At 53.3% G+C, this 16197-nt stretch overlaps 1 protein-coding gene across 2 annotated transcripts; it reads right to left on the bottom strand.

Annotated features, from left to right (window-relative positions):
- Window positions 1-792: 792 nt before the first annotated feature.
- INSIG1 (insulin induced gene 1) lies at window positions 793-13339 on the bottom strand. 2 transcript variants are annotated; one of them, XM_027573859.1, is made up of 6 exons: window positions 13228-13339; window positions 12245-12673; window positions 9932-10056; window positions 8553-8719; window positions 8115-8214; window positions 793-2752 (listed from the first exon to the last, which is right to left on the bottom strand). In XM_027573859.1, exons 2-6 carry the CDS (start codon window positions 12645-12647, stop codon window positions 2723-2725), a joined length of 825 nt encoding a protein of 274 aa, XP_027429660.1. In that variant the 5' UTR covers window positions 12648-12673; window positions 13228-13339; the 3' UTR covers window positions 793-2722. The 2 variants fall into 2 exon arrangements, with proteins under 2 accessions (XP_027429660.1, XP_027429658.1); XM_027573857.2 differs by lacking the exon at window positions 793-2752 and having other exon boundaries at window positions 2899-8214.
- Between the last annotated feature and the right edge of the window lie 2858 nt (window positions 13340-16197).

Here is a 16197-nt window from a genome sequence, read left to right as displayed (position 1 = left end):
CTGAGATCATGACCTGAGCTGCCGAGGCGTCCCAGGCAAGGCAGGTCTAGATTCCTTTTGGCTCCCTTCCCTCATCGCTGTACAGGAATGCCTGTAGCAAGGGCGGGACGGGGCCAGGGCACCAAGTGACGAGCATCCAGGGTCAGTCTTGGACCTCCAGGAACTCTTCAGCTGAGGTTGGAGGGGACTCAGACCAGTCGAGTCCCTGCGCTCAGCCTCGCCCATGCAGCTAACCGAGGGGACAAGAAACAATCTGTGAACAGCGAGCCTCACCCATAACCAAACGGGATGACAGACTCCTCGCCCGCCAACCCACCAACGGTCCCGGAAGCACCGCGCTCCCAGACTTACTGTCAAACCTGGACTTGGACGGTTTGGGGTGGGTGTCGCTGTGCTGGAGACACATGGACTCCTCTCGGGCAGGACTTTGAGTCTCTGTGGTGAGGGAAATGTCTGCTGGTGGTCACTTTTCCTGGGCTCTATTTGCAGGCAGACCCCTATCTAGGATGGGGAGAAGCAGCCCTTCACCCCGAGCATAGCTCTCCTGGGAGGGTGGAACCAGGCCCAGGCAGATGCCCCACCTGCCAGAGTTGGGGGGGGCAGCGGTGTCAATGTCTACTGCCAGTCACTTCCCACCGGAAGGAAAAATACACTCGAGTAGTGTTTCCCCAAGAGTAGTTAATAAACATTAGTCAAGTTTGAAGAGCTATAAAATATTTTCCCATTCCAAATTCTAACATCCCACACAAAGCCCCCTCCACCCCTTTAAAGAAAATCTCATAAACACAATAATTGGTTTTGAACCTTTAATAAAAGTAAAAAATGAATGCAAAAAGAACACAGTGCTGAAAACTTAGTATGAATGTGAATCTCACTAGATGTTTGTATCTGGTATAGTGCAAATTTTGTTCATAATATTTTACATTTTTACAAACGCAAATCACTTTGGTTCATATACTTGCTATAAAGTATTGGCAAAAAAATTTTTCAGATTCACATTTTTTGGCTACATTATTTCTAACAGATATAGATTTACTTCCAGTTTCAGAGAAAATACTTACTGTTTGTACATGATCAAGTATATTTTAAAGATTCAATTACTTCTTTCACCTAGTAACTTCTGGTTTCTCATAAAATGCTGACCTCCTCTTCCTTGAAAAATCTTTTCACGCAGCTAATCATCCATCTTCACTTTCAGAAAACGCATAAGGGGTCAGTGCAAAGTTCAGAATGATCCCATTTTCTTTTACACAAAATTCCTCTAAAACAGATCAGCTACACAGTCACCTACAATTTACTCCAAGGTATTTTTCTCAGAACAAAACCAAATAACCGCAACAAGATCATCACGCGAGTGGAACCGAGGGCACATGTCTGCAGCCACAGCCGCCAGGCCCTCCGACCCCCGTCCTGCCCATTGCCCGTTTCTAGTCAAAAGGAGTCTCGTAATGAAGTCACTTTCACAGAATTTAAAACAAAAACATTTAAATTGCAAAGTACAAAAAGGTAAATTTGTAAGTAAAAATGACAAGTCTACTAAACCCACACAACTGGAGTATTTCAAAGGACCTGGGCTCAGTGGAGGGCACAACAGAGTAACTTCATAACTGAAAGAAATTATTGCTGAATTCTGCCTCCATGCAGCACTGAAATGAATGGAGAACCCTCTTTAACCTCTCACACGTTAAAAAAAAATAAATATTTAAGAGAATACAAGGCTCAGATTGGTTTTCATATACATTGCACTTGACGTTTGAGACCCAATCCTTGCAAAGCGGGTCTAGGATGGTCTATGCCATTCAGTGAATACATTGTGCTCACCAAGATCTTTGAGTATTTAGAGACACCCAATGTTCAATGTGGCGGCGTGTGCACGCGTCGTTTACAAGGCAATCACAGATTGCAGATTCCATAGGGCTGTGGGAGAATCGCCACGTCCGGTCTGCAGGGTGAAACCACGCAGGACTCTGGCTCACTAGGACTGAGATACACGGCAGACGGGACTCCCTCAGAGGATTATGGATTTTGGATGAAACTTCTCAAGTATCGAGGTGAGAATTCCAGAATATCACAGTGTGGGCCTACGGCCTTCACTGCCCTCCGTGCTCAGTAAGATTGTCTGCACAAAACTCCGCGGGCGGAAGGAGAGCGTGGCTGTGTGCTGTGGTACACCTGCGTGTGGCACGTGAGCGTAAAGCGTCTCAGCACTGCGGCCGCACAAGAGCGGCCTCCCTGCACTCACCGCCACTTCTTTTTTTACACAACCCTATTTTTAAAAGATCTTTTGGATAAATATTATTCCTATTTTTCCACACTTCACCTTTGTTAAGCACCATCAAGCTATCCCTTGTGGGCATCAACACAAAACCAACAGCTGGTAATTAGGCTTTAGTTCAAGGCTTTGAAATATGGCAACTTGCTTTTAATAACATAAATGAGATTGAATACTCAGGAAGCCGTGCCCGCCAGCACTCCTGCGCCCGCCTGGGGTCGCGTCTCCAGAGCGGACACGGGCATGGACGCGGCAAGCAAGGTACCATTTCGAGAGAAGCAGTTCTTCTCCACTTGCTATTCTAAGACAGGTGAGTTATTTTTCCGGGAGTCACTGGTACAGTCAGCCCAATCTAAATGGATCACTGAGGAAAAGAGATAATCTTTGTCACAATCCAATGTCACAGACTTCCTTCCCAAATCTTGGCTCTTCTCCAGTGGGTTAGAAGACTCAGTCGCTATGTGGCTTTTCAGGAACCCCCTACATGGGAAGAGAGCGAGAACATTAGCCCCGCACACGTGTGCAGAGGAACTCCTCTGACGGTGGGGACAGGAAGTTTGGGAGCCACGGGCACAGAGACAGCCCCCCCCCGTGATGACCTCACCACCCTCGGGCAGAGATGTGCCCCCCCCCCCCCGCCCCTGTGATGACCTCACCGCCCTCGGCTGGGAGCCACGAAGCTGCTGTGTGAGTGTAGACAGGGCTAAACCCGCCCCTGAAGGAGGGCGCAGGGGTGCGGGCGGTGGCACGGGGAGGCTCGTGCACTGCGGTCTAGAAAGCACACTCTTCTGGGCACTATCAGTCTGCTCCTGAGGACCCTTACGGACAGCAGGCAGTCTGCTGAGACAGGCCTGGCTCGGGATGCCGAGGGACGCCTGTGCCCCGCGCTTCCTGGTCTGAGCCTCACAACAACGCCTGCAGGTGTCGGCGTGTCCCCGCTCTCGGGTGCTACCCGCTCTCGGGTGCCGCCTGCTCTCCGGGTGCTGCCCGGCGATTCCCAGCGCAGGGCTGAGGTCTCACTGAGGGAGGAGCAACTCCAACGACCAGTGGCCTCTGTTAAGGTCACAAGGCCACTGAAGGGCACGGGAGGACCTCCGGTGAATGTTTCCTTCCCGGAACCCGTGTGGCCCACTGGCCTCCCCCACCTAGGCACCTGTCCTGTAGGACATCGGGCGAATGCCACCAGTCAGCGAAAGAAGCCCGAGACCGTCCCGTGTCTGATGTGGGAGAAGCGCAGTAAGGGGGCCGCCAGGAGTTTTCGGGCGCTAATTCCTACCCAGGGAAACACAGATGTAAGATCTGGTCATCTGGAAGCACGATGAGCTGCTGGCTACAAACGTGAGAAAGGTCCTAAACAAAAATCGCCTAGAGAAACCCGGGGGCAGACCCACCACACGTGGGATTCAGAGAACGCGGGTTTGCCACCCGTGGTGTGCGGGAGACTACGGTCAGGTCTGGTGTTAGTGTAGGGACACAAGTCACCGCCGACAAGAGCTATCGCTCAGCCTGGGTCGGACGGGACACCGGGCGCGCTGCCTGAGAGCAGCACATCCCGGGGCAGGAGGGGACCCCCGCAACGCCAGGGCACCCGCACAGACGCCGGCACGGTCCCCGGGGAGGGCTGCCGGCCGCCACGTGCCAGCAGGACGGGTGTCACACCCGGGCGGCTGACCTTCCTGGCCACCTTCCCCGCGTCTTCACAACGGGCAACAGCAGGTCCTACTTCAAACTGCTACCGCGAAGACTGGACGAGCCAATGCAGCCCTCAGGAAGGACACCAGCGTTACTACAGTTCTTGGCGGCCGAGGGGCGGCCCTCACGAACGGGAAAGAAGTCAGTTCTCTGCTGCCAGGAATCCTGCAGCCTGGGCCACCAGAAGCAGAGCCACATGTCCCCTGCCCTGGGGCAGCGTGACGCCTTAACGTTTTAAGACTTGAAGCTACCAATAGCAATAAATAGAAATTCCATACAATCATGCTACAGGCTCATCATTTTCTCTTAAACATCAGGCAGACAAATGACTACCACATGGAAGAAGTTACTTGAACCACTGAATGGAACCCACGTGCAACTTTGAGACGTGGCGATCCTTGCAAGTAATGACATTTCTTCCTAAGGGAGAGAGCCCGGGTGAGGACGGAGAAGGCATTCCAGGAGACCGCAGCGGAGTGCGGGGCCAGCGCTCCGGTCGGCGCTGGCTCCACCACCTTCCTCTCCTTCGTGGAGCTGCAGCCGTCAACGGCCTTACACTGGGGGAAGGTGCCGATCCTGAACTGAGAGTCCTTCTTAAACTCTGCCCCTAAAGTACCAAGGTCCTGCAGACAGCTGAGTGCAAGGCCTCTGCGGAAGGTGGGCTGGAAGAGGAAGCTGACTGCTGCAGAGCGCGGCCTGAGGACAGCCGGGTGGGCCAGCCCCACTCCTGACACTGAGCAGCTTTCCTGGGATTTAAGCATGAAAATGAGTTTTCGAATTTTGAGCAGTGTAAGCCTGTTTTGAAAGCTGTGACTTTTTTCCCTTTCTTTGAAGAAAGAAAACAATTGAGGAGGGAGGCTTAAGTAGTCGCACTCTCCCTAAAAAACCTCTTTAACTCGTCCTCTTTAAAGACAGTTGTCTCCTTGATGAGGAAGGTTCCAGAAGGGCTGACTTTATGTCACAAAAGCATTGCTCAGATTGACAACTATGGGACCCCAAGTCACACACCTGCACAACAGCGTACGCTCTCCCAGTCTGTCAGGGTGTGCGGCCTCGGTGCTGCCCCGGGGGCTCACTCCCTGTCCCCGCAGGGCTGCTTGCAGCACTGGGCTGGGCCTCAGGCACCTGCAACCCCTCCAGTACTCCAGCCCCTCATGGCCCTCCGCTGGTGCTGCCTCGGGGGAGCAGCCCCCCAAAGAGCAGGCCCTGTGAAAACCTAGGCAGGCAGGACACCTTTATCAGGAACGTGTATTTCACTCTTGGGAGCTGACGTAGTCTGAGATTAATTTCCTACGCTCCCGATTCTATCGGCAGGCTTCCCGCACCGTTGGCTGCCGCCGCAGCGGGCAGTCTGTCCACCGCGTACAGGGCACCCAGGGCAGCACCCTCGTTCCACAGGAACAGAGGATTCGCTCAGAGGGAGCAGGCGGCTAGCTTCAACCGCGAATGCGCTGGATGTGCCGGGGACGGAGGAAAAACCACTGCTTCCACGAGATTCGCATACAGATACGTCCGGGGATGGAAGCCAAGAAAGACAAAAAGCCAGGGACCAGCTGGACAGACTCCGGGGCCGTGGGGGGAGGGGGGGCGGCGACGGCAATCTAACGCCAGGGTCGTGCTCAGGAAGGTGGCATCGCTCGGAATCAAAGTTGGGGTCTCAGCCGCGGTGGCAGCAGGATCAAGGCCGTCTGTGGGGACCTCCGCGGGAGTGGGCTCTGTGAGCGTGCAGCGAGCCTTCCCTGCCTTCCCTGCCCCCTCACCCACACCCTCCACAGGCTCCAAGATCCTACACGTCACCTGTGTTTCTGATTATAAAAGTAATGTTTTCACTGTAACTTTTTTAATGAGGACTAGAAAAATCTAACAAACTCTAAAAACCATGCACAGTTCTACTTCCCAAAAGTAGCTGCTTCTAACCCGTTCCAGAGCCCATCTCCCATCCCCCCACTCACAAGGCTGATCTCCTCACCAGAGAGGCGAGTGCTGCCCGCCAAGTCAGACAGACCCATGCTGTGGAACAGGGCTTAAACCTGGCTCCCTACTCTCAGACGTCCGTAACTCCCCGAAGCAATGAAGCCAGAAGCCATGCTCCACCACGGAGCTTCCTCCAGCACAAACACAGCTGCACAAGTGAGGACAGTCTCACACATGTTCACTCGTCCCGGGCTCTCCACCCAGAGAATGGGTGCCTTGCCATCTCCTCCCCTGGAGTGGCCACTCGCCGTCAGTAGCTCCCGTCCCGGGCGACAGGATGGCGGGCGGTGCCCCTGGCCCAGGGGAAGGAAGCCCCCACTTCTGACCCTGCTAACTTTCTCTGCGGCTGGGGCCCAGGGGGAAGGATCTGCACACTCATGGATGGAAACAATGGCACGTGGGGTGGGTGCAGAGACTTGAGAAGTCCGCTCATTCTCATGACCTGGGAGGGAAGGTGATTATTGCGCCCCTCATTTCAACTTATATTGACTTGCATGGGACACCTGTGCGCTGGCTCCCTTGTGAGGTAAGAACATCCTTACGTAAGTCCCCCTAAAAGGGAAGAGCAAGCTTCAGTAAGGAGAATTAGAGCCCTGCAGTTAGCTTGTTTTAAAATCTTTAATATTCACACTTATCGGTTAAATTTTCACTTAATTTTAAAATTTCCACCCTAACAACTGAAGAGGCACAGCGAGGACCATTCACTAACACAATCTTCAAGTAGTATTTTCAAAGGTACAATTTGCATGACTTTTAAAAAAACTTTCCTCCAACCATTTCTAGATGCTTACAACTCGTGCCCGTGGGAAGTTGCTGCCTCTACCCACGAAATGCTTACTTCCTGAACCTGGGTCAAACCTTCCCCGTGAATACACAACAGCATCAGCCCAGCAGCCTGAAATAACAACCTTCAACTTGTTGAAGGTCATTCAAATGTTCATTTAATGGAGTTACCCTGGCTGATGACAGATTTATCCCAAAAGCCATATTAGGAGTTCTCTACTGAAGCTGCTAAAATAGAAGCCTCACAGCAACAAGCACTGGTGGATGGACAGTGGACGGATGGTGGACAGATGGTGGACCTGCCCAGTTCAACTCGGAAAACCAGGCAGTGGGCTGGGCAGGAGGGAGCCAGCGCACGGGTGTCCCACGCAAGTCAATATAAGTGAGCCAAGTCCACTGACCCTCATCGGGGCTGCAAGAAACCATATTTTCATCACGTTCCCTTCTGGGCACTGGCTCCTTGGGACCGTAAGGGGTGGAGGGAGGGACGAGGAACTCCAGAACCAGTGGGATGTGCTACACATTCTAGCTTTCAGAACTTAGTTCTATCTCTGTGAACCAGCCACGCAGCCTTCAAATTCAGCTCCCACAAGTATCAGCAGGCACAAATAGACGTCCTGTTCTATAAACAGCCTGAGGGACCAAGACAAGTTTTCTGAGAATGCCCCACGGTTGATCTCTGAGGGCAGTGGCCCTCTTAAGACTCTGCAGTTCTCTTCAGTTCATTTCAATGAAGCCCTAGAGTCAGAGTCAACTCGAAAGAACAGTTAAATGTCCACATTTAATTTTCTCTTACTAAAGTGTTGAAATGTGAATGTTTACTACTGAACAGAACTGCCAAAATGATCCCGGACTTCCTTTGCCTTTCTGGCTCTCAGGAAACGGCTCCGTGCCCCTGGGAGTCCGTCTTCCCCACGACGCTGAGCCAGGCCCGCCAGGCCCACCGGCCCTGGGAAGGACAGGGCTGGCCTACCCAGGCCCGGACCTGGGCGCAGGGTCTCCGCGGCGTCTGCTGCCCTGGCATCACCTGGCCCTGCGTGAGGGACGGCGGGGGCCTTGTTATCAGCCATTAGCGCTTTCAGTGACCGCTCTGCCAGTTACTAGAGTAGTTGAGAGCTCAGAAAAGCCACTGAACGCATCCATTACATGCGGGGCTGCCCACAACTCTGCTTGCTTTCCAGCTCATCATGCGTTTACAAATCCCCTGAATCTTTATAATTTAGCAAAGTCCTGAGTTGGTACCGCTACTTATTTTTTTAAACGTACGCTCTTCTCAGTAATCGTTTCTGAGTCTCAACTAGACATAGACCAGCACACGTTACAGTGACTTGCGTAAAGCCAGGCTAGGAGGCCAGCTCCTGCAGCGCCGGGGGCAGACCGCGTCACCACGTACCATAGCCAGCTGCCGCCCTATGTTGCCCACGGTGACACCTCCTGAGAAGAAGATACACGGCAGCCAGGAGCGGATGTAGAGAAAATCCGGGGATGTGTACCTGCAGAGAGAGCAGAGGGACTTGTGCCCGAGCCGTCAGCTTCCCTGAGCTCAGCTGGCCTCCGGGGTGAGACCCCCTTCAGCGGGGAGACACGGGTTACCCGGCTACCGCAACGGGCCGTGGGACGGTCACATCTGAATGCTGCACCCCGACAGCAAGTTACAGATGCTACGCCGTTCACGTGCAAATCAACAATAAGCAGCATTTTTGAGATTTTCCTGCCCAAACCGGCCTCATGTATGTATAAATAAAACATGACATCCAGCTGAGTGGGTGTTTTTAACAAAAGTGGAGTAACAGCTTCTGGACGCAGTCGCTATTTGAGAGTACATACTTACTGATAGACACCATTGTACACCAGCAGCTGAGTGATCAGAGTGGCCAGGAAGGCGATGGTGATCCCAAGCCCGAGGCCACTTCTCGAACGGTCAAATGTCCACCAAAGGCCCAAAGACAGGGCTGCTAATGTCAAGGAGAGCTGGACATTATTGGCAAAATCCAATTTCTGGTGATGCAAGGTTAAGGAAAAGTCCAGTGATTTTTAAGATGATTAAAACAAGCCAAAGAAAAAAACCCAACCAACCAAGCAAAACAAGACACCCCAGATCCTACACGTGTGTTTTCATTATTACGCACCACATAACTCTCCATCCAAAAAACATGCCCAGGCTGCTGCAGAAAGGATTTGCTGGGCACAAGGTTGCCAAGATCAGGACGCCTCTGGATCACATGCTTGGACACTTCATCTATAAGGAGATGTTCCCAAAGCAGTAGCTGCTAGCATTTAGACCACAAAACAACGTATTTTGCTAAATCCTCTCTAGTCCCAGTCCTATTTTTTGTTTTGATTAGTAACCTGAACTGAGCAAACACACTCCTCTCCCCATGTCTCCTCGGACACGTCATCAGGTGTCATTCTACGTTACACACTTCCACAGTCTGTGGGGACACAGCTGCTTTTCACCACAACACTACTGATCAGCTGTTGAAAAAAAACCAATGTTGTCAAAGCTAAGGTATCTTATAATATCCTCTCTTGACACTCGAATCATTAAAATACAGATAGAGCAGATTTAAGAAACAGTAACTCTAAAAATACCTTCCTCTAAGATTTTGAAATAGACTCTAGTTGTGCTAAAGAAACCCAAAGTCTTGAGACCTGGGAAAGTACGGCCTCTCTTCCTGACAAACACACTAACGTACACACACGTGACATAGTCTGCGCCAATGCATTTCACCCGAGGACTCGGGAAGTCCAGGGACCTTCTGTTAAGAATCCTACTGCAGAGGACACCACCTTTGCCCGGCTCTGAAACTTGGTGGTCGCAGCCAGGGAGGCGGCAGAGAAGCAGAGACCGGTTTCTCTTCAACCTCTAGAAGAAGCGGCCCAAGAACAGGGACCCCCAGATACTTCTCCTTGGGCCAGACACCAGGTCTTCACAACAGAAGGATGTAAGGTGGGCATATGAGAGGGAATTTACAAAACCCACTCCAAAGAACCAGAAGATACTATCACGCAACAGGTATTATTTTAAGTTTCCCGAACCACTTTGAAAACGCTTGCTAAGTAGAAACCAAGCAATGTGCTTTAAAATAAGAGTTGGAAGAAGACCATTCAGCGAAACTATGAGATAATATACACTCATTAAAAGGAACAAATGTTTCAGCAGGTACGCTGGGGAAATGCTCTGGACCCAGCACATCCACCGAAGGATACAGCACTGGCGTGGTTGATGCCAACAAACACGGCCACGCAGCGCATCACACTGGCCCACTCCCGCTTAAACTTGTGCGGCTCCCCGAGGTGACTGTCAATGCAGGGGTACAGCAAGCCCACAACAGCTGGTAAAACAACACAGTATTAGGGTCCGCCAGCTTGCAAGCAGAGAACTTCTACGTGGCAATTATTAACATGTTATTCAAATCAATTCTTTTCCTAGAAAAATATATGTGCTATAATACAGCATTTTAATTAAGACTAATTTTATATTTTTGTTTCCCTGAGTACAAACAAAAGGATCACATTGTTTTGAGAAATTTAAAATAAAATTGCTGTTCTTCAGTTTAATTAGGCACGGACCTGAATCAGGCAGGGGGTTAATTATCCATATAACGCTATGACAAGTCAGCCATGCTGAGCCTCCCCCGAGTCCAGGTCCTGACCTGTGGGAATAGCTTGGGACCAGGTTCAGAAAACCAGGGCCCTGTTCCCTGTGGGCTCCGATGGGGCCTGGATCCTCATGTTTGTTCCCTCATGTGTAAAATGACGCGGGTTATGTAACTAGAAGGCGGAGTAGGAAGAGCTTTACTGTGGTCTCGAAGAGTTAGGGAATTTTCACAGGCATAGAATTTTAAAGCATGAGGACAAAGAATTTAGATGGGGGGAGGGTGTGGCATTCCAGGACAGAAGTAAAATGGACAAGTGAAGGCAGGAACAGGGTGCTTGGTGGCTGGTGGGGATCCAGGCCCCCTGGGACCGACTGTAGGACGCAAGGCTCAGCACCTAAAGTCATCCAAGTGCGGAGGCTTGAAAGCCACGGGGCTGTTCCACCTGGTGTCCATGAAAGAGATAACTATTTCAGGTTCCTGGACAGAGAAACAAGAGATGCAGTTCTGGCAACACATTCAATGGGAGAGTTTCAGTTTCAATTTCGTATTACATTTTATCAAGTTCTAATTTTAGAGTTTTGAAAACTGGAACCCAAACAATTCTAGAACTTATTTTCCTATAACTTAATCTTACCTTTTAAAGGGTAAAAAGATACAAATGTACTGTGGGATTTTGCCCTATGCTTACCTGATAATTTTTTTTAAAAAAAGGAGGTATGAGAAACTGTGTTTCAGATAATCCCAGAATCCCTTGAAGCTGCAATTGCAAATAAAGCCTAACCTAAAATATTTCATTTTTAAGATCAGATTTTTGATTCAAAGAAAGAACTACTGTACCCTATGGGCATGAAACATGGGATCTGCATCTAGGTAAGTTTCCCAAAAAGGATTAATAGGATAGCCATATGCTTAAAGGGTTTAGGGAGGCCAAGTAGTATCCTATCTTCCTAAGAACAGAGATGACAGCAGTCTACCCACCAAGTAACTACAGTATCCCCCCAGTGATGTGTCCTGGCTAGAAGGCCCCACTCCGAGCCCTGGGCCATCCAGCTGTGCTCAGTGGGTCTGCTGCCAATGGGCTGTGTCTCCACAGTGCAGGGGACACACCCAGACTCCAGGGAGGCAGTCTGAGCATGATGCACAGCAGCCCTGCCATTTACTGTGTCCCCTTAGACAGGGATACTTAAGATCTCCGTGACTTAGTTTCCACATCTGTGAAATGGAGCCACAGCAGAGTGCTGTTGTAAGGAGAGAACAAAGCAAAGCACATCAAACACAAAGCAAGCAGTCCATAAACGCTGGCTACACAGCCAACAGCACGGCACCCCTGCCCAGACCAGGTCCCACTTGGAGACCGAGCTCTGCCCAGCAGAGCGTGGCAGGCTGAGGGCAAGGGCCGGACTGCCCTCTCTGTACTCCCACAGCTTGTGCAGTGGCGGCCGCAGCAAACACCTGACACAGCGTGCTCATCAATGAACGCTGGTCGACGACAGAAGCGCTCAGTCGTCTCCCCAGCTGAGACCAACCATGCATTGTCATAAAAGCGGCCAGGGAGCAGAACAAGTCCAAGAAGTCAGCGCGCCGTCCACAGGGGCTCTGGCCGGCGGCACCCCGCGGCACCCGGGTGGCGGACGGGGCGTCCCCTCCGCGCGCCGCCCCCGCCCGGCCGGCCCACGTGACGGTTTGTTTTCGGTGGCCGGCGGGTAGCGTGTTCAAGCGCCCGGCCAATGGCAGCGAGGCCGCGCCGCTCACCAGTTCTCCCGCCGCCAATCCCAGGCCCGCTCGCCCAGGGGACGGCGGCGGGCTCCACGCGCGGCCCCCGGGCCAGGGCGGCGGGAGACCGGACCGGCGACCCCGCGATCCCCCGTGCCCGCCACCACCCCCCCCCCCCGCCCCGAGCGGCCCCCTTCGTTGCACTCACCGGCCGCCGTCCCGCAGCACGGTGGGACCCACCAGGCCGACGAGAAGATGGTGGCGATGACCTCCTCGGGGAACAGGGTGACGTTCCGCTGCACCTGCAGCAGGTTGAGCACCAGGGCCAGCACGACCCCCACCGAGAACAGCACCAGGCTCCTCTGCACCAGGTGGTGGTGCCAGCTGCCGGGGGGGCCGCCGCCGGCGCCGCGACCCCCCGCCCCGGGGCTGCGAGGCCCGCGGGCGGGCGCGGAGTCCGGGTCCGGGCCGCGGCGGGCCGCCAGCGCGGCGGGGCTGAGCATGTCTCCCACTTTGGCCGCCAGCCCTCCGGCCCCGGCTCCAGGGAGGCCTCGGTGCCTGGCGCCCTGGGCACAGGAACAGCTCCAGCAGTGGTCGTCCAGCCTGGGCATCGGTCACCGGAGGCGGGCCGGCGCTCCTGCAGGGAGAGGGGGCGGGGGACGGAGCCCCGTCAAGTTCGCTGGCGAGGGGCGCGCGGGCCCGGGGCAGCCGTCGGACGGATGGCGATGCCCACTCATCGCGGCTCGACCGGGAAAGCCCGGGCCCCTGGGGCGCCGGCAGACTGCGCGACCCGCGCCGCAGGTCCCGCGGGGAGGGCCCACCTGAGCGCGCACGGGCTGGGGGCGGCGGCGGCCAGGTGTCCGGCGCGCCCGCGCGCTGCCCCGCACCGGAGCGGGCCCACGAGTGCCCTCTGCACGCACCTCTAGTGCTGGCTCGTCCAGTCCCAAAGTTTCCCACACCTCGTCCGCGCGCAGCGCAAGTTACCAGGGGCCCCGGACTGAGGGGGCGCTAAGCCGGCCCACCGGGGTCAGGGGTGCAGCCCCGCCCCGGGGCCGGGCTGGGGTCCGTCCCGCTCCCGGGAGGGGGTGGGAGCGCCCCGACCTCCCCACCCACGCCCCCGCCCAGAGGCTCCCGACCCGAGCTCGGCCCCAGTCCGCGCCCACCTCAGAGCCCCCAACACGGCCCGCGTACCTGTCCGAGGGGCGCCCGCGCGGGCTCACGGAAGAACGAGGTCAAGGCCCGGACCGCCTGGAGTTGGGCCCGTGGCGCGGGGCGCGCGGCGCAGCTTATAAGGCGGGCGGCGGGGCCCCGGATCACGTGATCCTACCCGGCCCGCCGCTTGGGGGCGTGGCCTCCGCGCGCCCCGCCCCGCCCGCGCGCCCGTCCGCTCGCGGTCTGGTGAGGCGGCTGCGGCCAATCCGGGACGGGCGGCCCATATGACGTCAGCACACGCCACCACCGCCTCGCGCCCGGCGCTGGCTCGGGAGCGCGGACGGCCGGCGGGCGGACGGCCGGAGGGGCTGCGGGGACCGGCCGGGCGGGCCTGGGAGGGAAGAGCGGGGCTGGCGGGAGCGGGTGGGTGGCGTCTCTCGGTCGGACGACGTGGGCTCCAGGTCCTCGCCCGGACGTGGCGCACGGATGGGCCTCCCCTGCCAACCTGGCCCCCTCCACCGGGCGGTCAGCAGGCGATCGCGCTGCACCCGCCGCGTCACCTGACGGTGCCCCGACCTCTAGTCTGTGACCCGCTTCCGCGGCGCCTGCTGGTCACCACACCTGCTCGTTTGCCGCCGGTTGATTGATGCCTGGCACGTAGCGAGGGCGCGGAGATCGGAGCTGTTTGGGGGGTGTTCCCCAGCGGTACATAGGGGTCCAGAAACCTTTGACAGGATCTTTTATGAAAATGCAAATGATGCAAGTTTCATTCATACAATAATTTCTTCCACTTTCACATTGTCTTTCCTTACATACGGAAAGCAAACCGTCCCAACTGCTCAAGAAAAACAGAAAATATAAACCCTTACTAAACTTTACTCTCAAAAAGTTGATTATCTCGCTGATGTGTAATGTGTATTTATATCCTGTTTGCCACGTGTGTCACACCATATGCCCCATGCTAATCAAAAACCCACATCTCGTTGAGCAAAATCGTATTACTTAAGATGTTCCTCAACAGCAGCGGAGAAAGAGTCTGTGGTCTTCTGTACTGTCTGCAGATGGGCAGAGGTTGAGAGCAAATCCCCTGGTGGCCAAGCGACCCCCGGGGCTGAGGGAGTGTGAAATTCCATTGTGTGTGGCATCTTCAGTATCAGGGTTTGTGGCTCTATGCCAGAAGCCTTTAAAAAAACAGAAACATCCTCTTGAGATATTCATATTTCTCAAAGTTCCTTTTTTTGGTTGGGGTGGGGGAGGGAGGATTGACATGATTTTTTTAATGATAAAACAGGAAACTTCAAGGAAGAGGAATGCTTACAGTGGCTGTGTTCACACTCCAGGATTCAAGGGGTGTTTCATTAGGAAAGTTTTGAGAAGGACTGCGCAAAGACATTTGCCATTCATTAGCCTGTTACTGTTGTCCCAGCGTCAGTGGTGGGTTTCCTGCCGCTGCTAACTTACAGGGCAGGCACAGCCTGGTTACGGTGTAGACACCCTACACCCAGTCCATCATGCCAAAACTGGTGTGAACTTGACATAATCTTTCCTACTTCTATGAGAGCATATACGTTTTTAACAAGTGTTGTCATCCCGGATTATGACAAAATTGTTTTCAAATCCTCATGCATAACCAAAACGTAGCATTTGCTAATAATGTAACTTGTTTTCATTTCTTGAACACAACCCAAAGTGGGGGTGGATGGAATGGAAGGGTTCCATCTTCACCTCTCTCTGTGGGAAGGGCAGAAGCAGGCTTTCACACTCTCTCTGTATATTCCGCTCTAAGCCCTGGTCACCACTATCAACTTATGTGCCACCTAGGCACCCCTTATGAAAATATTTTATGGGTTCCTGGATTGTCTGTCTCCTGTGTGGAAAGGGACTCCATCGCATGAGCTTATTGGTGTGTTAAGGTCTGTTCATGTGGCTACTTTTCTTCCCACCAGAGCTGCTGGCCACACAGCCCAGCCTCTGACTCTGCATTCCCTCACATCTGTACTGGGATTTTGTGAATCAGGGGCCTCCTGGAGGCACCCCGAGGCCCGGTGGACCTGTGGGAAGGTGGGAGGGCTGCCTGCAGGCTGCGTTCTGTTGGGTTCCTGCTGAGGGCTGTCGGTGTGGCCTTAGTATTGATAGGGTCTGTCACTGCACCCTGCAGGGTTGTGGTTTGCCCCAGTGCCAGTAAAGTCTGGTCCCACAAATGAAGTTAGTCTAGGGGAATGGCAGTGGAGGAACGTGAATGTACAGTCTTGCAAACTACAGGCTTGGTTTCGGAAACCACATTCAAATATTGTGAGAATTTGCAACTCGGTTACCTCTGGTGACATTGTTCTTGCTGTTCTCTAACGCATGAAGGCTCTCTGTTGAACACGATGGAATCTATTCTCCCCAGCCCGTCAGTTACTCTGAGTTAAGTATTTAGGGAAATGTGTTCATGAGAGCACCATTTAGTTCTTAATTACATCTCTCTATGTTAATCACTATAGATGTGCCATCGTGCAAGGAAAGTTTACTATTGCTTATGGACTAAACACAGGACCATACTCTCTCCCGGAATCACTAACTCAGGACACAAGACCTCTGTTGCTCTTTTGGACACGGAAGACTCAGGCCAGGAAGGGAAGGGCAGGGTGTCGAAGATCTTTGAGATGTCATGCAGTGAGCAATCTACTGCCCAAACTCTGTATTCCTGCTATTTTTTTTAAACATTAATAACCATTTATAATAAATATTTTTTAGAATAGGGTAGATGGCTAAGTATATTATTTTTAATAGAAAAATATCACATGCTCGTAAAACATTCAGAAAATATGAAAGAATATATTTTATTATTTTTTATTAAAAGATTTTTATCTATTTATTTTAGAGAGAGAGAGGAGGAGGAACAGGGAGAGGGACAGGCAGACTCCCTGCTAAGCTTGGAGCCCGACGTGGAGCCCAACATGGGCTCGTAGGGCCAGATGCCACAACGCTGAGATCATGACCTGAGCTGAAATCAAGAGTCAGAGG

This window comes from Zalophus californianus, chromosome 12 (genome assembly GCF_009762305.2).
Source record: "Zalophus californianus isolate mZalCal1 chromosome 12, mZalCal1.pri.v2, whole genome shotgun sequence".
Classification (NCBI taxonomy): Eukaryota; Metazoa; Chordata; class Mammalia; order Carnivora; family Otariidae; genus Zalophus; species Zalophus californianus.
The sequence above is the reverse complement of the archived record's forward strand: the minus strand, read 5'-3'. Positions and strand labels throughout refer to the sequence as shown.

Coding starts and splice junctions, on each gene's coding strand:
- INSIG1 (XM_027573857.2), bottom strand. CDS start 12,647: ATGCCCAGGCTGGACGACCACTGCTGGAGCTGTTCCTGTGCCCAGGGC. Junction 8,720..9,931: donor GCATCAACCACGCCAGTGCT/GTATCCTTCGGT, acceptor TTGCATCACCAG/AAATTGGATTTTGCCAATAA. Junction 8,215..8,552: donor GTGTACAATGGTGTCTATCA/GTAAGTATGTAC, acceptor CTCTCTCTGCAG/GTACACATCCCCGGATTTTC.